The following is a 25,122-nucleotide window of genomic DNA, read 5'->3' as shown; positions in this document are numbered from 1 at the left end:
CTTGCATTAAAATAATAATTTAGAGAATTTTGAAATTAGTCGATTTGATATTATTATGAGTAAATGCAAATGCGTTTTTTAAATAATGATGTTGTTTATTACAGGACAAAAGCTATCCAAACCTACCTGAACCCTTTTTAAGTAATTGTAAGTAAGTAATTGTCCCCCTTGTGAAGTATTTAATTATTTCATTTTTTTTAGTAAGCTAAATTCAAATAGGATCAGTTAGGTTTGGATAGCTTTTTCCCTTGATAAATAAAATCATAATTTAAAAACTGCATTTTGTGATCTTAACCATCTAAGTGTAACAAATAAGAAAACTTGAAAGGGCCAAATACTTTTTAACAGCACCGTAGTCTCTGAGACAGTCTTTTAAAAGGATTTGAAACTCTACTTTTCAATGACTTGTGGCAAATGAAATGTTATTGACATGTTTAAAAATAGCTCCAGTATTTATTTTATTAAAGGGTCAAATAGTGCCAAAACATCAAACCTTTGAGGATCCTGAATACATGCAATTAAAAGATTACTTGATTCCCAGCCCAACCCTCAGATTAGAGACTTACTGTACTTATGACTTGCAAATCAAGCTTACTCTGCCTTAGTTTTCTTTTAAAGACATGCATTAACACCCCATAAACCTCTTTGCCTTTATAGCTTTACAGTGTATATGATGTGGTTTACCTGTTATTATGTACAAACCCTTTTCTGCTCTATTTTTTTTCACTCTACATTTGCAGCTCTCATAAATACTGCTGAATCATTGCAACAGCAAGAAAAACATTTTTTTTAAAAGGCAGAAAAAAGGATGCAACAGATGGATGAGAGGAAGTGGGGTTAAGATGTCTATCACTATACACCACCTTCATCCAGCAGTTTATGCTGTGCTATGTGCTAAACATGTTGTACATGAAGGCCATGTTGTGTATTGCCTTGGCTCTCCCACACTCCCTCTCCCACACAGCCCTGAATAGAGAAGTGCTCTGTGACCACACACATCTCTGCCAGGTCTTATCTCAGTGCCAAACATTTGAGCCCTTTCCCTGTCAAAGGCCTGTGGGCTTTTGTCCCCCTGTCTGATCTGTGATTGTGGTTGAGAGAGGCTCAATGGGGAAAGGCCTCCGTTTCGTGCTAGGCTCTGGTCACTTTCAATAGGGGCTGTCTCTGCAAGAGAAACATTGAAGCTCAGGGAGCACAATAAGAAATGGAGAAAAATGAAACTCAGTCTGTGTGGCTGGCTATTATTTAAAAATAAAACGTGCGTCTATGATATTAAATGGTGTCGGTACTTGCTACAGCAGATCATCAGCCTCCGTCTCAGCCTGTCCCTAGCATCCTCTTCTGACACACCAATCCTCTGCATGTCATCTTTCACTACATCCGTGAATCTTCTCTGTGGCCTTCCTCTTTTTCTCCAGCCTGACAGCTTCATATTTGAAAAAAATGCCAGTAAAAACAATAACACCACAGGCATGGTTGTGAGATTGTGTTCCGCTACACTGAAATATGGGAAAGAGCTGGTGGCACTAACCTGTTACTCAAGCAGTCACATTACTAAAAATGCAGCTTTAACCTGTAATGCAAGTTAAATAAGAGAGTTAAAAAGTCTCCCACATGTACAGATGTCAGAAGGGAGAATTGTTTTTCCTTGTTTGTTTGTTTTTCTGATGTCGTTTTTCGGGTTGCTTCCTCGGTGGGCTTGGTTTTTCAGCTCACATTACAGCTAATACAGAGCTCAATTCCTACATGATTATCTGATTTGGTGGATGTGATGGAAGGCTTTGATTTGTTATGTTCTGTTCACTTCAGCAGCCAGAACTCAGTTTCCCTAAAATGAACTACAACATTACATTTACATTATTAATTATATCACATTGTTTCTTTGCGTAACATAACTGGATCTGATGTTTGTTTATACCTCGGAATATAAGTTAGTTCAAATCAAGTTATCCTTGATGACTCTGTTAAGCTTTAAAATGCTTCGCCTGTCCCAGCAGATACAGCCCTTTTATCAGCCCCATGAGGAAACAGTTGTTTCATATCACACTGCATTGAATGCATGACAGTCATATACTTGTTTCACTCATGTTTGTAATTTGTCATCGTGTGCAGGAAATTCCATCATACAGCATTCACTGCATGCTTTTCACAGTGAAATATCAGTGTGAGAAAGTGTTTCTGGACCGTGTTATTGTTGGGATAAGAAGCCCTCTCCTCTCGTGACATTAAAGAATTTCTACATGAAGGAATAGTTGAAGGCTGTATTGAAGGGAGTGGCTTTACTGTCAACCTTAAAAGCTCAATGTTAGACTGAACTCTGTGTGGTAGTGGCCTGAAGGAAATTAAAAGGCTGAGACAGCAGAATGTTTAGGTTTCTAAATCTTCATGCTGAAAAGTTGCACCAAGCCCACCCTTTGAACTCCATAGGAAGAACAGAAAGGCATTTTATCAGCTTCAAAGGACTTGTACTTTCATCTCTGTTGTTTAGCCTTCTGGCATCTAATTAGATGTTTCCTCTATCCACTGAGTGTTTAGGGGTGGGCATGGCACCAGTCCAAGGTTAAGAGCTGGCACTGCCCAGTGGGTAGATTACAGGTTAAGGTTGCTACTGCGGCTTCTGGAACATGAGGCTGCGGGCATCACATGTGTTGGCACAGGGTGCGGGCACTTCAGATGTGGTTAGGGCCATGTGGAAGCTTTCTAGGGTTTATCCCGCCCAGCCCAGTTTAGGGCTCCCGAACAGCAGCAGTGAAACTCAGAAACCTGTGTTTAGACAAACAAACATAGAGATGGTTTGTGTGTATACACAAGTGTCTACGTTTGTCACTGTACTTTCATTTTAAAGAATATAAACCAAGAAAATATAGTGAAGACAAATGCTGATATTTGTTCTATTAAGAATATGTGGATCTTTTGTTAGCATGCTGCGTCATTTAGTTTGAGACTTTCTTACATAATTAACTGAGCTATATATGTGAGTGACGGTTGAAATTCTTCTGCAAACTTTCGGTTGGACTAAAGGAGAGCAATGGTCCACATTTTTCTCCATGTGCAGCTATCTTAACTTTTCCGCTGTTAGATGAAAGCTCAGGCCACCATTCCTTAAATGTATTTACCCTGGCTCGTGTTGAGAGAACGGTCTTCTTTATACATTATTAGGTCGATCGACAAGCATGTTGAGGGAAAGACAAACAAGACGCCAGGACTGAAGAGATTGGCAGTTCTTGTTGTCATGCTGACAACACGGGTGGTGCAGAGTCAATATTCAAGTCATAAGTCAAAAAGATGTCAAATCTGGTGTTAGTGGTTCCCATGCTTTGCCCTGCCAAACTCTCTGAACCATGTACTGCTAATCCTTCTTACCATAAAGCCATCTTATGCACCCCACCCCTGCACTCTTCTTCTGTTGTCCCAAGTGGCTAGGTCTGACCCGGCCGCTAGGTTTTATCTTTAATCATGAAATGATTCTGGAGCACAGTGTTTCCCCTCTCTGGACTGCTGAGCTGCTCGATCCTTTGTCAGGGATGTTAATTGGTCATTTAAGGCCAGACTTAGTGGATGGTATCTGTTTCACATGTGAAACTGGTTGCCTCTGAACCATGTCGGTAATTATTCTTAATGAAGCGTGGCAATGGGCAAGAGCTGTGATATATTGTACAGTGTAAATTCAATATTTGCTTTTTTCTGGTGTATTTTTCTTTTTCTGTTCTTTTCTCTTTAGACCCTGAGACCTAAAGCGAACAGATTAAGACATTATGCGAAAATTATATTTGATGACCTACTTTTTTATATTTAATTTTATTATCCACCTTAGTAAAGTACGCCGTGCACATCTGACTGCAAAGTTTCCTTCCACACTATTATATCTCTGTCTTTTGTTTCCCTGTCTGCGAACTAGACGAGATGTGGCGGTCTCAACTGCTGTTTCAGCCTGAACCATGCTGAAGTAGTCTTCCAGTAGGTGGACAACTGGTTCATGTGCTGCTTTGCAAAGCTCACCAAGGCAGCAGAGCAGAGTAAGGCAAACATTTATCCTATCCCTCCCTGAGCCTGGTTCTGCTACAGGTTTCTTCCTTTTAAAAGGGAGTTTTCCTTCCCACTGTTGCCAAGTGCGGGCTCATAGGTGGCTGTTCCATTATTGGGGCTTTTCTCTGTATTATTTTTGGCTCTGTGATATAAATAAAACTCAAATGAATTGAACTGGATTAAGTATGCCCATTATAAGCTTGCTGGCTGCCATCAACAGCTGCAGTTCAGTGGAGATACATGCACCAGATTCAACACAAGACTATAAGCACAACTGCTCTGTTACTTTCTAACATTGGAAGTTGTGGAGATACAGAAATTCTTTTATTGCTGCCATATAATCTGCATCATACCCCACTGCTTTATAAGTGTCCACAACATGTATTTTGGTCAAAAGACATATGTTGATGTTTTCTCCAGGCTGTTAATAAACTCAATGTTTGATTGCACTTTTCTGGGGCCTCCGTGGTTTGTGACACTGCTCTACATTGATCGATTTCGCGACAAAGTGCATGCAGGAATGGAGTGCATCCTTTATTAATGTCCACAGTGGTTAGCATTCCTCGTACTAAAGGAACAATCAGCTTACTTTAGCATGTAAAAAAAGTTCTTTAGAAGTACCAAAAATAGGTGTCGCTGGGTTTAAGTGCACTAATATGTTGGCTCTTTAAAGTACAGTCTCATGACTGATGTGTATCTGTTGTAAACTGAGGTAAAAATAGAACATGCGTATTGTAAATAGCCTGAAATGAACAACAGCAGAAATGTCCTCAGTCAGGACAAGTTTTGGGCGTGTTTGATTTGAGTCATTAAGCAGCCAAAAACATCACTCAGTTAGCATGCAAATGCTGTTTTAAAACCCTTCCTGCACATACAATCTGACAGTGTGAAAGTGAAATCTAATGAGTCTGAGAGCTGTGAAAGCACTGTGAAAGTAGGACGTAAGCGCACAATTGGGCAGGCTAATTATAGAGCTAGACGTGTGCAAATCTGCTCAGTTAATCTGTGCAAGAAAACCATTTCTCCCAAAGGAAGTGTAAGCCAGCGCAAATAAAGCGTGTTTCGGCTAATTAAAGGCTCCCGTTTGTCTGTTTATGTGGGTGTGTGTTGAGTGTTTTTTAACTTTAGTGTTCAAATGTGAGTTGTGTCTAAAGCAGCCAGTCCCCAGAGGACACCAGTGTGTGCTGCAGCCAGTGAATCTCAGCTAATGGAGGAACATTGTGAGGAATCTGATTTTATAGGCTCATATTAAGCTCATTTTGCCGTGTGTATTTTAAGACTCTCGCATAGTCTGCTGCTGCAGACATGTCCAGCTGCTGCTCCAAACTCACATAGAGTCTGATGAGAACAGCTGGCTCTCTGAAAAATAGAAAATCTCTTTTGATAATTGGGGAAGGTTGTAATTCAGAACTGCTTCTGTCCTTTTGAGGTCCGTTAAGTACAGGCTACACAGAGCCTCGGCTAACGACGGACGGATTGGGGTGCATAATTCAGTATCTCAAATGACTGATGCCTTGTTTTTCCCTGAGTCAAGTTTAGATTTAGTACTGTCACTAAAAAAAAGAAAACAGATTTATGAGACTTCATGTTTACATGCTGTTAACTTATGTAGTTACATACAGTAATTCCTGCTTGCTGGTAGGTAATTAAGAAAACACAAAATCCCTTTCTTTCAGATCTCCCGCCAAAAAGGGCAAAGGCGTGTCTTTGCTTGTTTCTTTCACCTCATTACCCAGAATCATTTAGATTAAATCTAAAACCAACAGTTTGGAAACCATCTGCTTTTTTATTCAAATAATGCAAAGCTAATTTGAAGCGTGTCTGTGGTCAGCACTGATGGTTCACGTGACGTCAAAATTGCAGAATTTTATTATTCTGTGTCTCATGCTTTGCTGCTTTTCTTTAGCAGCGGGTCCTGTGATCAAGTGCCTTTTTTTAACAACTTCAGAACCATTTTAACATAACCAGAAACATAAATGTGCCAGAGGTTTGGCAGGGTTGCATGTAAATAGTTGGTGGCCCGGGGATGGAAACCAGCACAGGGACGTTTACAGCCGGGCTTCGCTTCTGTCTTACTAGTCAGCAACAGTAGCTGGCGTGCTGAAGCTGAGGTTTCTGAGGTCGCTGCACTTTTATGGATTGAAAATGCTCGACGTATCATGCCTCACTTGCAGAGAATAGTCAAAGCTGTTCCAGTCTTAAACGTGGGCTTGATGCTTGTTATGGGTTTTTTGGGGACAGCCATCCTTTCAGAGGAGCTGAAGTATCCAAAGTACCCCACCTCTTTCTACTGTCACTTTAAGATGCATTACTTCTCCTGAGTGTGATCAGTCTCTTCTTTGTATGCTCCACTCATGCATGTTTTTCCAGTATTCCAGTTCAGGTCAGGGGGTGAACAAGATAAAAGCCAACGCAGAGGTCAAAGTTGAAACAGGTCATTAGCCTGAGCCCCGTTATGTACGTGGCTTTGTCAGTAAATGTTGACATCACACCAGAATGTGAGTTAGCAGCGGCATATCTGAGAGTGAGGAGCCCGTCTGAGAGCAAGCAGTCAGCCGGAGCTGAGGACAAGTTTAACCCACCTTAACACAAATAAGTGGTGAATGTGTTCCATAAAATATTCATTTATTCACATTTCACAGCAGTATTGCAACACACACCATGATGATTAGTGCTGCTTTAATTGCAGGACATGCAGAAAAACACAAATAATTCTATCATTTAAAGAAAGTAATTAAGGTTGAACCAATCGATCTACACTCATCTGCTGTTTCAAATGTAATCCATTTCAATTTTTCGGTGCTGCAGAAAGCTGCCTCTGCCTCATACACACAGGTTCCCCAGAGTGAGCTCTCTTTTGGATTAGGAACAGCCATCACGGATCATAGCTAAATATCTTAATCCAAAACTAGAAACAGAGACCATGGCATAAAATGTTTTTATATACACAGTATTGCTGTTTAGGGTCAACAGTAACAGTGTAACAGACACGCACAGTGACTGGTAAGTAAATGTTATTGGAAAAGTTGCTGAGGGTAATGAAAAGTGACAGAGGAGCTGAGTCAGACATGAAGCTCACACATAGGGATGCACTCAGACTGATGCATGAGTGTGTGTCTAAATGGTTCTTATGATTCATTTAGAAAATTCCAAAAATGCCTACCTGCCATTAACGGAGAGTCAAATACTAAGAGCTCAGTAAAACAGACTTTTGCATTCCTGTATGCTTACTATACCAGATAGTTGGGACTCAGTCAGTGGTTTCGCCCAGTCTGAAGGTCATGTGTGTGTGTTATTATGATGGCAGACAGTGGATTTTGATTGTGTGTTTATTTTGTGCCTGTGTGTTTGTAGGGCATGGCTTTCTCCCTGGAGGAGCGTCTCCAGGTGGGGATCCACGGCCTGCTGCCTCCCTGCTTCGCCAGTCAGGACATGCAGCTGCTGCGAGTGCTCAAGAACTATGACATGAAGAGAGATGATCTGGACAGGTGAGACTGGCACAGTCTAACACAGATGGGAAATCTCTTCACAGTCAAGCTGCAATGACTTACCCACCTTACCTTCTATCAGCTTCGAATCAGCAGCCCATGAAGGGTTGAATTTCAACTAATCCTCCTAGTGCACGCAGAGAGTTCCACATCTGGAAGCCTTCAAGACACGGAAGGGATTAGTGATCCACCCCTCTAAAGTCCACATCCATCTCCTAACCCCATAGATGTTACCTAACAAACCTGCACGCTATTCTCCCCATCTCTCCTGCCAGATTTTCTTGTTGTCATACCCTCCATGTGGTCCAAATGAAAAGTGCAGACAGTTTTACATGCTTCATTAGACTCAATGCTGTTACCATTGTGCAATGAAAGTGCCATTTGCAAACATTTCAGTTCGAGCTCTTTGATCAGTCAAAGTCATCGTCTGGTTTACTGTTTTGAATTATCTGCAGCGCACTGAATAATATGTGTTTGTGAAGCTTCCCCTTGCTCTAGTTAGCTGTCACTATAATGCTTGTGAGACAGGATTCAGGGTCAGCAGGAATTACTGTAGATAGCTTCTTAACAGCCTCCTCATTTCTCACCATAGCAACAGTGCAGCGTCAGCATATAAAATCAGTTATTACAAGCCTGACATTGCCATTCCCATGCCCTATCGGTGTCATTTACAATCTCTCCGGGACTTGAGCATCTTCCAAACTATGAGTTTTGCTCTCGTAGATCACAGACTGCTTTTGCCTGTCGTTGCTCAAGCATGCTGTGTTTACATACAGTCTGTCCTGTGACTCTGAATCCTTCTTTGGTGTTTAACGCTAGACGTTGTCATTCATTTTTTTATTGAGCATAACTCAAAATGTCATCTTCCCATACTATTTTAATCCCACGTGTGGAATTTGTCTTGGTTTTGAATTTTTTGAAAAAAGAGAAACGGCACTGTGATCACATGCGTTTGCCATTTGAGATGATGGAGCGACTCGAATGCTTGCTGTGACTGCACCGTCAACACAGGAAATGGATGTTCAAAGCCTTCGCCAAGCACAATACTGCAGGACATAAAATGGTACAGCTGAAGGGGAACTTCACATCCAGTGATGTTGTTAAAAGGCATTAATAGATTTAAAATGAGCCAAGGCTGAGCAGAGCTTGTTGATCACTCATGCTAAGACAGATAAAGGAAGAGATAGATGAGGTCCTAAGTCAGCTGCCCCACTAGGTTGACTTTAAAGGAAACAATGCATCCAATAAGTCAGCAGGGATACTGCTTTATAAAGCAGTGTGTACTGTAAATATTGCTGTTTCCTGGGTGTGGGAGTGTGCTCCCTTTTAAGGTTAAAAATGGATAAAGAATTTTTTCTTAACATTTGCCAGCATCAGATCAAACCATATCACCCCACAGGAAATTATTAGGATTTTCTATGGAGACGTAACTAGTTGTGTGGTTCTGTTTGATGACTGACAGTCACAATTGAAGTCATTAAAATGTTGAAGAAAAATGTAAAATGTCTATTATTGTGCTCAACTGAAGCTACGTGTCGACGCAGTTTCCACCTTTTTTCTCAGTCGTGCCCTTCTTTGTGTTTCGGGATCTCTGTTGATTTTACTCATGAAGACCAGTTTACTTTCAAATCTTTTACTTTTCTCTCAGCCCACCAAAGAAAGAAAGGATTATATTGTGAAAAGTAACAAATGTGATCATCCCATCTCACTTTTGCCTCTCTTTAAATTTCACACACAATGAAACATACAGTGGGGCAAAAAAGTATTTAGTCAGCCACCGATTGTGCAAGTTCCCCCACCTAAAATGATGACAGAGGTCAGTAATTTGCACCAGAGGTACACTTCAACTGTGAGAGACAGAATGTGAAAAGAAAATCCATGAATTCACATGGTAGGATTTGTAAAGAATTTATTCGTAAATTAGGGTGGAAAATAAGTATTTGGTCACCTCAAACATGGAAAATCTCTGGCTCTCACAGACCTGTAACGTCTTCTGTAAGAAGCTTTTCTGTCCCCCACTTGTTACCTGTATGAATGGCACCTGTTTGAACCCATCATCTGTATAAAAGACACCTGTCCACAGCCTCAAACAGTCAGACTCCAAACTCCGCCATGGCCAAGACCAAAGAGCTTTCGAAGGACACCAGGAAAAGTATTGTAGACCTGCACCAGACTGGGAAGAGTGAATCTACAATAGGCAAGCAGCTTGGTGTGAAAAAATCAACTGTGGGAGCAATCATCAGAAAATGGAAGACATACAAGACCACTGATAATCTCCCACAATCTGGGGCTCCACGCAAGATCTCATCCCGTGGGGTCAAAATGATCATGAGAACGGTGAGCAAAGATCCCAGAACCACACGGGGGGACCTGGTGAATGACCTGCAGAGAGCTGGGACCAAAGTAACAAAGGTCACCATCAGTAACACACTACAACGGCAGGGAATCAAATCCCACAGTGCCAGACGTGTTCCGCTGCTGAAGCCAGTGCATGTCCAGGCCCGTCTGAAGTTTGCCAGAGAGCACATGGATGATACAGCAGAGGATTGGGAGAATGTCATGTGGTCAGATGAAACCAAAGTAGAACTTTTTGGTATAAACTCAACTCGTCGTGTTTGGAGGAAGAAGAATACTGAGTTGCATCCCAAGAACACCATACCTACTGTGAAGCATGGGGGTGGAAACATCATGCTATGGGGCTGTTTTTCTGCCAAGGGGACAGGACGACTGATCCGTGTTAAGGACAGAATAAATGGGGCCATGTATCGTGAGATTTTGAGCCAAAACCTCCTTCCATCAGTGAGAACTTTGAAAATGAAACGAGGCTGGGTCTTCCAACATGACAATGATCCAAAACACACCGCCCGGGCAACAAAGGAGTGGCTCTGTAAGAAGCATTTGAAAGTCCTGGAGTGGCCTAGCCAGTCTCCAGACCTCAACCCCATAGAAAATCTGTGGCGGGAGTTGAAAGTCCGTGTTGCTCGGCGACAGCCCCAAAACATGACTGCTCTCCAGAAGATCTGCATGGAGGAATGGGCCAAAATACCAGCTACTGTGTGTGCAAACCTGGTAAAGACCTATAGTAAACGTTTGATCTCTGTTATTGCCAACAAAGGTTATGTTACAAAGTATTGAGTTGTATTTTTGTTATTGACCAAATACTTATTTTCCACCCTGATTTACGAATAAATTCTTTACAAATCCTACCATGTGAATTCATGGATTTTTTTTTCACATTCTGTCTCTCACAGTTGAAGTGTACCTCTGGTGCAAATTACTGACCTCTGTCATCATTTTAGGTGGGGGAACTTGCACAATCGGTGGCTGACTAAATACTTTTTTGCCCCACTGTACATGGAAATACAGTGTATAAGGCAAAAGCAGAACTTGAGAGTCAATATTTTGCATGAACTTTATTCAACACCTGAACTCTCTGAGGCAGCTTTCTTGTCATTTCTTTAAGTAGTCTTGAGGAATAGTTCACCGGGCTTCTTGAAGGACATTTAAAACTCTTCATTAGCTGCTTTTTGTTCTGTTCTCTGTCAAGATCCAACACTGCTTTAATAATGTCGAGCTCCGGGCTCTGGGGAGGCCCATCCATGACTGACAGTGCTCCATTGTGTGTTTTTCTACCCAGGTATGCTCTTACTGCAGGGCCAGTGGGTTTGTGTTGATGAAAACTGGAGCCAATTAGACACTTTCTAGAAAGCTTTCTAGAAAAGAATAATAATAATAATAATGATAATAACTTTATTGACTCCAGAGGGAAATTTATATATCTGACACAGCTTATCTGCTATTTGCATGAAACTGAAAAACCTGATGAGTGTGAATGATTTTCTGTAACTCTAAAAACTAATTTACATAGCTTTAATCTCAGCCATTGCTTAAATTTTCTTTTAAAAGGAAATCTTTTAATTTCCTTTTTTACAAGTCCATAATTTACTCTCTACTTTTCCCCCTGGCACTGATGTGGGTTCTGTACTGTTCCATAGCAGCTTTTGAAGGTAAAAATAAATATTCACATGTTATCAGCAAATGACATTACTAACGGCTATTTATATGAGTATAAAAACATTTCAGTGTCTTTTAAGTGTGGACCATAGACTGTGTCAGCACACCTGCCAATTAATGAATTGCAGTTGGTAACCTCTGGGTACCAACCGGTCACCCATCATGCAACACCCTCAGGCTGTGGGTGACTTGCTTTAAATTGCAAGGCGATAAAGCAAGTCACCTGGTGGGAAGCAACCTGTCTTCAGTTAGTCAAGGTCAAATTGGACTGACTGCAATCATTCTCAAAGAGATTGGTGAAAGGTTGCCAATGTTTCAACCAGTCTGCTAAGCAGGAAATCATTTTGCAGAAACTGTCACTATTTATGGAGGAATTTCTGTTGCAAATCTGTGAGCTTTTACGTGAAAGTCTGTTGGAATCAGCTCTTCTGGAATTGCAGCTTTTGGCACTTCCAAGTTCTCTTCATTTTCAGCCCTAGAGATTGCCATTAGTATAAACTAGAACAAACCATTCACAACTGTTTTGTCACCATTTCCTTTTCCCTTTAAAAAGACAGACTCTCTTTCTAGTGTTTCAGCAACAGAGACAAGCTTTCATCATGCCACTCTGGCCAGACAAAGAGCCCCAGAGTAACATTTTCCACTCTCTTTTTTTAGTACTGTGAGTTTTGAAGTTTTGAATCTGTCATTTCGCCTGAAACAAATCCATTGAGCAAAAACCCCCAGAAAACCTCAAGGGCAGCTTTTTTTCCTGTAGTTTTTGGTTCTCCTCAGCAGATCATGTTTGCTCAGGTGTCATGGACACGGTTTCATCACTTTGGTTCTTACTGTAGGAAACAGATACATACGGTTTTTGAGTCTTCAGTAAATAACACATTGAAGGCTACATTAATTAAACTTTTTTTAATTATATGATACTGCAAAAGCAAGCCGTTCTATGGTTATATTTGGGTTAATCAATATGAAAACACATCTCTTCAAGAGCAGCTGTCAGCACCGTGCATTGTGCAGGTGCTGTGGCCTAACCTATAGCAGAGAGGCCATGCATGCTTTTTATCGTCTCAACAAGAGGCACCCTTGTGCTCTTGACTTCATGGAAACTTCTGTGATCAGGAGTAGAGCCCTTTCAGGCATGCTCTGCTTAATTTGGTTCAAATGCAAACCTTCAGTTCCCAGTAAATCTATAATCACAGTCAAAAGCTTGTGTAGGTTATCTGAGAACTATTTTTTATTCTCTTTATTTGTTTCAGTCATTTGGAACACAAGTAAAAAATTTCTTCACAAATCAGGTTTTAGGGGGAATACTTCTCTTCTTTTCCTTCTTTCTCGTTTTTTTTTCAGTAGCTTCAGTTCCTTTAATCTCCCTGGTTTGTGCACTGTTGCAGCCAGGTGAACACAGTGTTCTCTCATCCCTCAGTCTCCTTGATAGTCTCTCGCAAACATCCAGGATTTAACATCTGACTTCAATAAGCTTAGGTTAGCAGCTACCATTTGTCAAGATGCTTAAGATTAACATGCTCTGTTTTCTTCTCTGTCACTCCCAGATATGTGTTCCTAATGGGGCTCCAGGACCACAACGAGAAGCTCTTCTATCGGGTGCTCTTGTCAGACATCGAAAGGTTTATGCCCATCATTTACACCCCCACTGTGGGTCTGGCCTGCCAACAGTATAGCCTCATATTCCAAAGGCCTAGGTGAGTCACTCTCACAGTGTTTTTCTTCCTCTTATATTGTGAAATGGTACATTCCTAAACCAATAAACCCACTTAACATTACATTTATTATCAGCTTATTTCAGGCAATGTTGTTATCCCTCAGTTGGTCTTTTAACACTCAGTTATTAAGTGTTTTATGGTACTGGTTGTTGTGCTCAGTATCAGCCAGTATTTCTTTCTGTCTTTTTCTTACTGCTGGCTGTGTGGCATCTATATTTCACTGCTTCAGGCTGCCCTTTTACACACCGAGTCCCACTGAAAAGAAGTGCTTGGTCACAGGTGTCAGCTAGTAACATACCATAGACTGATGGTATAAGGATAAAGGCAAAATGCAATCTAAATGTACATGGCAGATAGATTATGGTGTTCAAAAAGGATGAGAGATTCACTGGAGAGACAATATGCTAAAAAAGTTGACAGGCAGCAACAATAATATTGTTGAATAGCACAATCTGGGATTTAATCAATTGTGTAGATCATTATTTCACCCAAGGCTAAAAGCCATATAAATGTTCAAGCATGTGTGCCAACAAATGACTGGTTGTACTGTAACAAAACCAGAAGCTCAAAGACTCTTAACCTATGTGTATGCTATGTTGGAACTGGACTCTTTGATGCTATAAAATCTGAAACAAACTTGGAGGTTGCGGTAGGCCTTAAAGTTGCAGTTTGGTTGGACTGCTCAGCTTGAGGCAAAACCGCAGTAAGCTGTTGAAATCAGTCCAGCATTTACCTTGACTGGATCTCTGCTCCTTGCAGACAGACATTCACAGGTTTCCCTTTCTTCTCTACTGTAAACGCACACACGCACATGCACACACATTTCTCTGATTGTATCTGTTTTCTTTCACCTAGGTTCATCTGGTCCAAGTCTCTCACTATCTGACAAATAAATTCCCTGAGCAGCTACTACTAGATATTGAGCTGATACTGCTTTCACTCTCGTTCTGTTTTTCTTGGATCCTTCTCCTTGCATTTAACCTTTTTCAGGTGGTTACAAGTGCTCTGTTTGCTTCCCACTGAAAAAGGCCACCATTTTACTGTCCTCCACAGGCCCTTAACCTCACTTAACTGGAATTATAATTATTGACTCTGTTCAGCCTCAAGCAACCAAGCAATTTTAACTACTAAAATGACAGGAGTGGGGTCATTTATGACAGTTTATATTTTCAAGTGGAATGCTTCTCAATGGCTTTATTTGTGTTTATCAAAGCTCTAGCCATTCTTACAACACATGTTGTAACTGTTCTGTTTTCCATGATTTCAGTCATTTTTAAGGCAAAACAAATTCACTTAATTGACTCCTTTCCATCGGTTGAACTATTTTCATCGTTGCTAATTTAGGTATTAAGTAGCTACCTCTCTGCAGCTGCAAATCTTGTGCTCTTTATCTGTTAGCCATGGTCACTGCAAAACATTACAAGGCAACAGTTAGAAGTAGAAAATTACAATAAAATCCAAATCTGTAATGTACAAAACATATGTATAATTCTTGAGTCATAAAAAACCCCATCACACCAATGGTCCAATCACAAGACTTATGAAAACGTCTGGAATTAGACTAACAAATGCATGGTTGGAAACAGCTTGGCAATTTTAAAATATCACAGTGGCACATGTAAATATGGACCTCGGGTCATAAATGATATCAACTGGTCACTTTAAGGTGAAAGAATTAATAGTATTTATGTAATCCTAAATATAGACATATAAACCTACTCTTTGTTAGTAAACTACTGTCAGGAGCTGTAAAAAAATATAAACCTTCATAATATACATGAATCTTCATCAATGATGACCTTAATCTTAGGAACCTACATTTAGAAAAAAATGTTATCCCAAGTCTAGGCCATCATGGGTGAAAATACAATCATTCTAAGTGACACACAAAAACCATTTGCATATTTCCAAAAGAGACTTTCTTGTCTCCAAAACATAGGGTTAGGGTTTGATATCACTGATAACTAACTAACAGGGTTAACTAAAGGTGACTACTAAAATAGTTTAACAAAGAAGCTGGAGTTAGACAGTTAACCTGATAGAATGGTAAAACTTACACTGCTCTTACATTACTTCCTTCCATACTTACACATGCTTTGTCCGATGGAGAGATGTGCCCTCAATGTCAACTACAGCCACACGTGCTCCAGAAGTACTTGGTTTGAGTACTCATAATAGTCATTTGCTGAACATGAAATGCTGTACATTGCTCACTTTCAAAGGTCGCCATTTTGGCTGTGCAGTTGGAAGTAAAAGGAGGATATGTTGTCTACACCAATGATTGTGCCAATATAAGCTACCTAGCTAACAGTGCCTGATTGCACTTGAAACCACATATTACATTTATCCTAGAATTGTTATGTGTGTTAAATTGTCACCTTTATTGTAGAACTGTCTAGTTTTATGTGTGGTCAGAAGCACAACATGTACAGCTGATAATCACGCTGCAGTAGCTACCACAACAGTTATAGTCATGTGTTACAAGTGTTACAATCATGTCTTGGAAGCAGTTACTTTCTGCTACTCCAAAGTTACAAAGGGTAACTCCACAAACTTCATTCAGGAGATTACCACAGATACCCTCACTGACATAACCCCATTCACTCAATCTAAGACAACACTAACCTTTCAAAAAGTCTTATTCTACATAGCTACATATGTAGTGTACTAACAGAACTGACCTAAACTGAAACACAGTAATAACCTTAGAAATCAAAGAATGATGTCAGAAGGGGAGTGTATATTTTAAAGATACCAAGTAGCAATGGGGATCTACCAGTATTCCCTGCTATCAGGAATCTGGTCTGCAGCAGCGGGAGAATTTTGCTTTGAGTCCTGGTTTCATACAAACTCTTCGGATTCTTTGGATGAGCTGTGAAACCGCAGTTTTCCAAATTGTGTCCAAACAGTTTTATTTTAAACACTTACCTCTGGTACATTTAAGGTGCTTGGAAACCAAAATTCTCCCAGGCACATAACATTATCCAACATCTTGCTGTTTCCCCATCCTTGCAAAACTATTTGGAAAATATTCCTAGCATGCTTGCCTTCTTCTCACACTGAGCTGCCTGGAGGAGTCATTTTATACACTCCCTCTGTCTCAGAGCAGAGTGAGCCAGAACGTGCTGCCAGAGCCTCCGGGGTTGGGAGCTTGGCCTCTTTGAGTGCGCATCAGTGGGTCGATTAGCAGAATATACCGGGGACGAATCCGACTGCCTTTAAGAGGCTCTAAGAGATTTGGATTTTCAGCCAGGTTGCTGCTCTGTACTGACATAGCCTGAGAAAAGAACAATGATATCTAGATTGCTGCATTTTAAATCCCATGCTGACTGAAAGACTTGAAGTACTGAAGGACTTCTATAAAACAAATGTCTGTAGTTTTATAGAAGTCCTTCAGCAGAGGTTAAATAAGTGAACAGCATTTGCTATCCCAGTGAGCTTCTTTTTTTTTATTTTAACAGCTGCAGGTGGTTATATTGCATGATGATCTCATATAATCTGTGGTTCATATAAGTACCCTGAAAAAAGCTGCTGCTGAGGAGAAGTGATGCCTTTTGGAGAAACTTGGGTGATACATGTCCCTTTGCAGATCAAATAAAATTTAAATATGAACACTGATGAATTACTATGTCAACAAGAGGGGAAAAAAGTTTGCCAGAACTTATAATAATGATTGCTGTAAGCAACTAATCCTGGAGTCACACTTGTAAAAATAGTGGTCGAAGACCATGGCATGACCAAAATTACTCCAACTGTGCACAATGAGCTACAATATTGTTGCCTTTGAAGACAGGAGACCAGATCTGGGACAGTTTATGGTTAGTTGCTGTCTTGCTGTCTTGTGAATGGCAAACATAAATCATTTGCGAGGGTGATTTTTCCAGTCTACAAGCTGCAAAAGCATACTATCCATCCACTGGACAGACTTATGGTAACATGGGCTGTGCTTGTTTTAAAGATCCTTTGAATAAACTCTTCTTTCACCTGTTTTCCTCCAGCCCCTCTCCTGTTTTGTCTTTTCTCTGTAACGTTATGGAGCAAAAAGTGGACATCTTAGTTTAATGAACACGTCCTTTGTGTCATATTGAAAAACCACAAGCAAATATGAGTAATAGCATTTTCCATGGACTTGACTGTAAGGAACTACACCACCTTTACAATTTGCTATGTGTTACTGCTGAGGACGCGTGGCCGTCATTTTGGTGTTTGGTTTTTTTTTTCTATGATCCTGAAGGATAAGGTCAGGTTTCAGATTTGTTCTGGGTACATCTGGTGTAAAAATCCATGCTTCTGTTTTTGCTTTTTACTCAAAGGAAATTTGAGAAATCTTCATAATGGATTACTGATGTCACCATGCATCCATGTGTGTGAGTGCATATGTACACGAATGTCTTCTATACTGACCACCCTGGCAGCAGATTAGGTTCTAATCACTGGCATTCAGGTATAAAGACTTTCTGTGTGGAAGCAGGAACCCCTCTTTGTCTCATCTGATTAGCAGCTAATCTACCTCTTGGACTAAACACTCTGACACCAGGACTTGTAGCAGAGGCTCAAAGTTGAACACTATTAACTGTCAAACCAAGGCTTTTTTCACTGATCTTAAGATAGGAGAGAGACAGTCGGACAAAGGAATACATTCACATCATGAGAAGATTTGTGCTTCTGCTTACTTTTGTTGGTTTGTAAGCTTGTGAGCAGATAGTGTTTAGCAGATAATGTTAGCCTGTCTTCATCACACAAAGTTTGTTTCTGTTCTCACCATAAATATAGGTTGTGTACTTTTGTTTGACAGTTGAAAGAGCCCACTTGTGATAAATGAAAATGTTTTTCAGCAGAAACATGATTCCAAGTGTAGTTTGAAAATAATTACCTCTAGCTGAGCCATTTCCAGTGCTCCTGTGACCTCTTTGGTGTGTCTAAAAAAAATCCTCATAGGCCCTTTTACCACTACCAACCGTGCCTTTTCAAGGGGCCCTTGTCATAAACGATACGAACCAATCCATTATCCTGATGGAGATGGAGTGGATTCCACTTTGAGGAGATCTGTATAGTTTTATCTGTCAGAAGCTGGAGGCTTTCTTAAAACTAAGAGGCATTCTTGAAGGCAAGGTGAAGAACCTTTTTTTCTTCTTAGCACCAGTGTGCACCATGTGATATTATATATAGAAACTATTTTTCCTATACATTTAGCCCTTAGGCCCTTTCACTGAGCTCTTTCAAAGATGGATTGTGTTATTATTTTCAATGAACAATGTAAAAATGAGTTTATTGTAATGAAATTATTCTTTTTTTTCACATTTCTTTTTCCTCTGACACTCTCATTTTGACTTAAGTTGGAAGGTAACTGCACTTTTCATCAGTCCTTGATAGCCCAAACTCACTCACACTGAATTTCAACTTAAAAAAGATCTGTCTAGAAGATTTACAAATCGTAAAAGGTTTCTGTAGGTAAACCTATCGATCACTAACAGTTGTCCACAGTTGGTTGTGTCACCAAATCTCTGAGTTTCTCATGTGCTTTTGCATTGTGCTCTCGATCAAGATTGTTTTTGCCATGACTGGACAGAATGAGGTTAGCAGGGACAGAAGTGGTTTAAAGTATTAAAATGTAAACCTGAAAGCTGAGGTTTGTGTCTTAATTATGCTTTGTGTTTTAAATCTAATTGTGTGTATACATTTTCTTTATAATAAAAACTGTACTGTAGCATCACTTCAACAGACCCAAGCTAAGTCTTGAGTGGCTGTTCTTTGATTAAGTCAGAAGTCGAGCTACAGGAGGTTATAATGAAAGGCATCAGCTGAAGACTTAAAGCCGCCCCTAAAGGGACACGTGCTGAATGATGAAGTGTTCCAACATCGCAGATTATGGGCTTTTGAGCTGTGACTTCACATTATTCAGGCCCACACACAGTGTTACACTGCAAGCGTGTGCATTTAGATTGATAAGCATGCAGGACAAATTAAAAAAAAGAACTACATTCTTCTTCTGAATTGTTAATCCACACAGGACTACTGAACCGTGATGAACCACAAGTAAAAGAAATTTCACTTACCCCACATATGTGAGTCTAAGGGAATTTCTTTCAAGATTTTGAGTGATTGCAAGACTTTTAATGATGAGTTTATTTACTGCATTTTTTTCTTTTTGGTAGACCATGAGAGAACTCAGAATATGCTTTGTTTGATCGGGAGAAGTAATGAAGAAGTGGGGAGCAGAGAAATGGTTTGGAATTACACTGACCTCATGAAGAAAGTGGCAAACATTTGGAAATAATTCCACTCTGGACTTTGAGGACTTTGTATAACAATATAGAGCTTATGTCCAAGGAAATGTTCAAGCCAGTGAAAGCAAAGAAATTTTCGGACACAGCAGACCTAACTCCTTTTTTCCTGCACTATCCCTTTTTATGATTTCATATACAGTTTAAATACACTTTAGTGTTACAATTTACTGTGTAAACATGGAAAGTAATCAGACTAAATATATCTTTTGAATAACTGTGTGTACTGGACTAAGACTACCTGGCTGAATCGTCTTTGACCTGCATTATCAGGGACCATTGCTAATTTAAACTGCCATAACGTTCCACGACTGAGAGCAGTGTAGCCTGCCTGAAAACCCAGGTGGTTGGATTTGGCCTTTTCTTTTCTTTTTTTCTTTTTTTTAGAAAGTATGCTTGCTGTCCTGTGTCTTTAAGAAATGACCATGAAATCATTGTGATATTAAGTTGGGGTTTGGTTTGGCTAATGGCTGTCAGCCTAAAAGCCTGCCTGGCCAGTTCTGTCCAAGTCTCACCTCAAGTTTGGCTATAGTCTCACACTCTCTGTTGGTTTACATCCAGTCACGGTCTGAACTCACTGCTTTTCAGATTCTGACTTTGTTTAAAAAAAATCTGCTTAAAATGCCCAAATTTCAAACCTCAGAAACTGCTTTGAGCAACATTACACAAACCCAAAGAACAACACACTACTGCCAGTGTATCGTGATATGTCTGAAAATCATCAGCAGTTTTTTGTTCTACACGTTGCTATGTATATAGATGGCATCAGAATAAACTGACATATGGTCAGTTTTTCAGTTCAGTCTCTCAATGCATAACCACCTTCAGTAAAATTATGTGGACATTGACGGCTGCTGGTGTTTACAGTGCTAATATTAGACACAAACTAGTATGAGTAACTGCATTTTGAATAGTGTTGAAACCTGTGCCATATTCAACACAGACAGAGACAGGATGGATCAGGAGATAACAGTAGGTGATGATTTTTCTTTAGCTCTACTATATGATGTGACATTCTCTATGCAGTGTATATGTTTATATGTTCCTAAACAGTTAATGCAATACGTTTGTTAAACCTCTTGAATTAAGGCTGAAAGTCTGCACTTCAATCACATTTTGATGGCTTGGTTTAAAATGAACAGTGTCTTTTCCCAAAAACACAGGAACCACAGTACAGGTGTCTTGCAGGCAATCGTTTTGATTTGAAATAGCAGGTAAATGCAAGTGTTACTGATGATTAGATTAGATGAAACTTTATTAATCCCTCGGGTGGGTTCCTCCAGGAAATTCAGTTTCCAGTAGCAAAGCACCGAAAGAAGTCTTTTGATGATGTCCATCAAAAGACAGCCAGTTCCTAGCTCATCAGTAGTGAAGTGTACACACAGCTCCAAAGGAGCTGAATAAAAAAAATCAATTTCAGTCCGACCTTACTGGAACTGCCAAATGACATATTAGTAAAAGTCCCTATTCTTCTAAACACAAAAATTACAGACCATAGTTGTGTTTGGCATTTATCCCCCCCACATCATCTCCACAGTTCAGATTTTGGCGCAGAATAGTAATATTTCACCAGCCCACACTGGAAAACACGACTTGCTGACCATCCCCATGAAACTTATCTGATACTCTTTGTAAATCACACTCGGCCTGGTTTGCAGTTTTAAAGCATACCCAGTGGTGCCTTAGCAGCATGCAGCAGAAAATGTATTGAGCATATGTCACACAAACTGAAAGGTCAGATCTTCTCTCACAGCTTTAATGGGAATTTCACAGAGCCTTGGGATGAGAGAAAAAAAATGCAATAATAAATCTGATGACAGTGAGTCAAAGAAGTTGCGCAAATGGCTAAATGCAGCCCAGCTAGAACAAAGTTGATGCAGCTGTCATCTCTTTAAGAAAACGTGATGGAACTATAAAAGTGAAAAGCAGCAGAAGGTGACGAGTTATATACGACGCCTTATGGGATAGCCCGATTTTTCACTGTTGCCCACATCCTCCACTTCTTACTTAGCACTCTGTTTTAACAATGTTATGTTTTCTCTAAGCCTGCTGTCGCAGAGCTCCTATAAACAGACAGACGGCAAACTGAAACAAAACTATATCATTTCTTTATTATACCTGTCAAGACTCAAATGTGTGTGTATTGCTTGGATGCCCAAATAGATGTTGGAGGGGTCCAAAGCTAGTATACGAGGGTTGCCCAGACCTCAGCAGAGTTGATTTACACAGCTGGCTTGCACAAGCCTCACTGTTGTGTAATGTATAATGACAGGTGTGTTATCTAATGCAGTACCTTATCAAGAGCCAACCCATGACGGATTAGATTTGTGGAAATGAGTGGGGTATCTTTATCTATTTCATTACTATTTTCTATATTATTTTCTGAAAATGAAAATGGTCCAAGGAATCTCCACAGCCACACTTCAGAGTGAAAAATGCAGTCAGCTTTAAAATAAGCTTGAATTAAAAATTATACTTAAGATTTTTAATGTTAAGGGTTAAAATACATAGAGAATACACTGTAAACAGACTGGTGTTGTATCTTAGAGGTGGTACATAGAAATCTTTAGCGTCACACATGGGAAAGTGTCTGAGAAGTTTGCTGAATCCACCTTTGTTTCCCCCTGGATTAAATGGAAATTCCAAAGCAAAATTTCCCAGACTCTGAATCCAAGCTCGCCTGCATTTTGTCACCTATAATCTCTGGTGTTCTCTTTCCCATTCTGTTCTGGTATTAAAAAAACAAAAAAAAACAACCCAAAAAAACATGTGACCAAATGGCATGATGCAAACACTGGGACACACCAAACAACATCAGAAGGATAGTGTCACTATATAACTTCAGTCTTGGTCTAATGGAGCTGGATTGAGTCTGCTTGACAGTTTGTGGACAGTACACCACAACTGCCTGTTTGATTTGCTATGATGCGAGTTTTTCCAGGTGTGGCAGAATTTCAGCTACATATACAGTTATTTTTCTGTGTTACCAAGAATTACTCTGTGTACGTCCTGCAACTAAGGATCATGTTTGTCATTTCCTGTCATGGTCTTAAATGACCCATTTTTCTTGAGCAATATATTCTGTTCACAATTGGAAAAAAACATGTGGGTTATGTGGGCAACTCTATGATGTGTTTACACCCCCTCATATGTCAATAAGCTGTATCCTTTCAAAGATGAGAACAGTTAAACTCAAAGTTTGCCTGCTTGTATTTTGCTTGTCATTGCTAAAGGTCACTGAATTTCATTCATATTCAGTGGTTTGTGGTTGCTACAACTCAGCTAGAATCTTCCTCTGTTGTTGCCCCTTAGTTATTCGGTGTGTACAGAATGGTATGAAATCTTAATTTAGAGCCGTGCAGCTTACGTCTGAAACTGGGTCAGCTTCATTCTGACATGGGACACCCTCCTTACTGATAAGAACTAAGTCAACAGATCAGTCATTAATCACTGCTTTCATATTTGCACTTAGAGAAGACCATTTGTCTTGAAATATGAGATGCTACGATATCTGACACCAATATATTTAAACAGCTCTGCTTCTTATTAGCCAGTTTAGCAGTCTCCTCTGCTTACTGTAGCTAATGGTGAGAAAGCACTAAAGGCTAATTTCTCTCTGTTTTGACAGCTCCATCAGCTCTCAGCTCAACTTTGGCATTGAGCGCTTGTAGACCTGTCAGATATTTGGCCTGAAGTTAGAAATGGAAAATTTGAAGATATCCATCTGCACTTATGGGCCATATTAGTTGTGGAATCAGTCAAACGGCTTCCAAACTTGGATTGCTTTGCACACACAATCACCGTACTGCATTTAAAGTGTGTTATTTGAGAGGATTAGGGAATGCTTTTTGGCTTTAGGTATTTCACTTTCAACTGAGACAGTCAGAACTCAGTTTATTTCAATAAAAAATACATTAATCTGTCCAAACTTTTGTCGCACAGTGGGAAACCTCTCTGTGAGTGTGCAGGAACGTGAACCGCTCTCCATGAACTGTCCCTGTTAGTTCCTGTGGTGCTTGTCCTGGAGAACATAGTATAATGTTAATATAAACACAGCCTTAAATGCAGCTCTTGGGAAATCAAACCATGTCATTTCAAACACTTGTGTTTGCAGAGGGCCTGAACTCACATCTTCCGGTACTTCCAGGCAGTGGGAATTGGAGATGATTCAGTCCATCTGACTGTGGATACAATAATGGATTCTACTAACACTCACGTCTATTAAATGTGTTAAGAATGGTCAAGTGTTAAGAATACATTGATTAAAGAGCATGCTTTGTGCAGCACATACAGAGTTTGGAGGTCTTTAGTGATTACAACAGCTTCATTTCTTTTTTTCAAAGCAAAGTCAAAATTCTCTAAATGATTAGCTTGAGAGTTGATGTCCTGGATATTGTCATCTCAGGCAAAACACAGCTGTAGTTATGAGCACAGAAGCCCCACCCTACCTGCTGTTCAAATATTCTGTTTGGGAAGGTCAACCAATCAGAAGAAAGTTGGCTTAAATGGAGCGGAAACCAGAGCGCTGCACCTCAGTCCAGTAAATAAATAATGATTATTCATTGTTCAGTGTGATTGCTGTAAGAATTATGGTAAGCACTCAAAGGCCCTGTGCAGTGAGCCAGAAACGTACAACAAGATTACTTGACATGAGAGGCAAAGGCATGCTTATTTTTGAGCGCCTAATGAGTCGACGTGCTTCTGCAAACCTGCTGCACAGTTTGTTGCATCTGCTGTTATAATTTATTTGTAGATAAAATAAATACAATAAACCTTGGTTTATCTTGCTCAAGCCTATTTGATCCCAGCCAATGTGTTGTAACACCAAGATGTATACTGTAAATACACATGACATGATTTACTTAGAGTGTATTTTTGCAGAGCTCATTGGAAGTCAATTGCCTGAAACCATCCTGCTGTTTCATACCGTTCATATTTCCTCTGGAGTGTGGCATAGAACACAGAAATGTTGCATAAAGTGTTTGTTATATTGATTGAATTTGTGTATGACATGGGCTATGACAGTGATATACATTCTTGTTAATACTTCAAGTGAGGTGTGTTGGGTTTCAGTGTCTACTTACAGGACACCAAATGCACTTTGACCTTGTGGTTATTACGACTAATCTTAGTAAGTAGTATTGCAGACACCTCACCTCTTCAGCATGCCGTGTGACCTCGGCAGTAACAAGGTTTGACCCCAGGTGACTCCCTTTCTTCCGTTTTAATTATCGGACACTTGAACTCTCCCCTGAACGTTCACTTTGATTTAGGGCTGAGCTCAGTTTCCTTCTTAGAGCATATTAACAGGGCACACATTCTTCTTTTGGGTAGACTTGCTCAAATGCTTCTTTAACACAAGTATAATCCATTCTACAATTCTGTCTGTAGATATGTTAAGTGAAATCAATTATAATCAAAATGTTAGTGACTTGGTTTAATATTTTACCTGTAGTTAAATCACACTGAGCTGAATGCTTCTTTTTATGTGAAATTACACAGAACAAAGATTTTATTATTTTTTAATTAGTTTCATTTAATGTAACCTAAAAGCTTAAGTGCTGCATCAATGTATTCCTTATGTTTTATAGTGAA

The 25,122-nt window shown here is 39.9% G+C and overlaps 1 protein-coding gene across 1 annotated transcript in view; it reads left to right on the top strand.

Moving 5' to 3' along the window:
• The window catches only part of me1 (malic enzyme 1, NADP(+)-dependent, cytosolic), an 82,518-nt gene that overhangs the window by 19,141 nt on the left and 38,255 nt on the right, over positions 1 to 25,122 (top strand). Inside the window, exons 2-3 of the mRNA XM_086310555.1 lie at positions 7,381 to 7,514; positions 13,073 to 13,222. Coding sequence (XP_086166681.1) covers positions 7,381 to 7,514; positions 13,073 to 13,222 — 284 coding nt within the window. The remainder of the gene's footprint in view (positions 1 to 7,380; positions 7,515 to 13,072; positions 13,223 to 25,122) is intronic.

The sequence above is a fragment of the Aulonocara sp. 'chitande type north' Nkhata Bay genome, linkage group LG11 (assembly GCF_057382095.1).
Source record: "Aulonocara sp. 'chitande type north' Nkhata Bay isolate Kocher_YH1m ecotype deep benthic linkage group LG11, A_spYH_male_GT1.1, whole genome shotgun sequence".
NCBI classification, from domain to species: domain Eukaryota; kingdom Metazoa; phylum Chordata; class Actinopteri; order Cichliformes; family Cichlidae; genus Aulonocara; species Aulonocara sp. 'chitande type north' Nkhata Bay.
The sequence above is the reverse complement of the archived record's forward strand: the minus strand, read 5'-3'. Positions and strand labels throughout refer to the sequence as shown.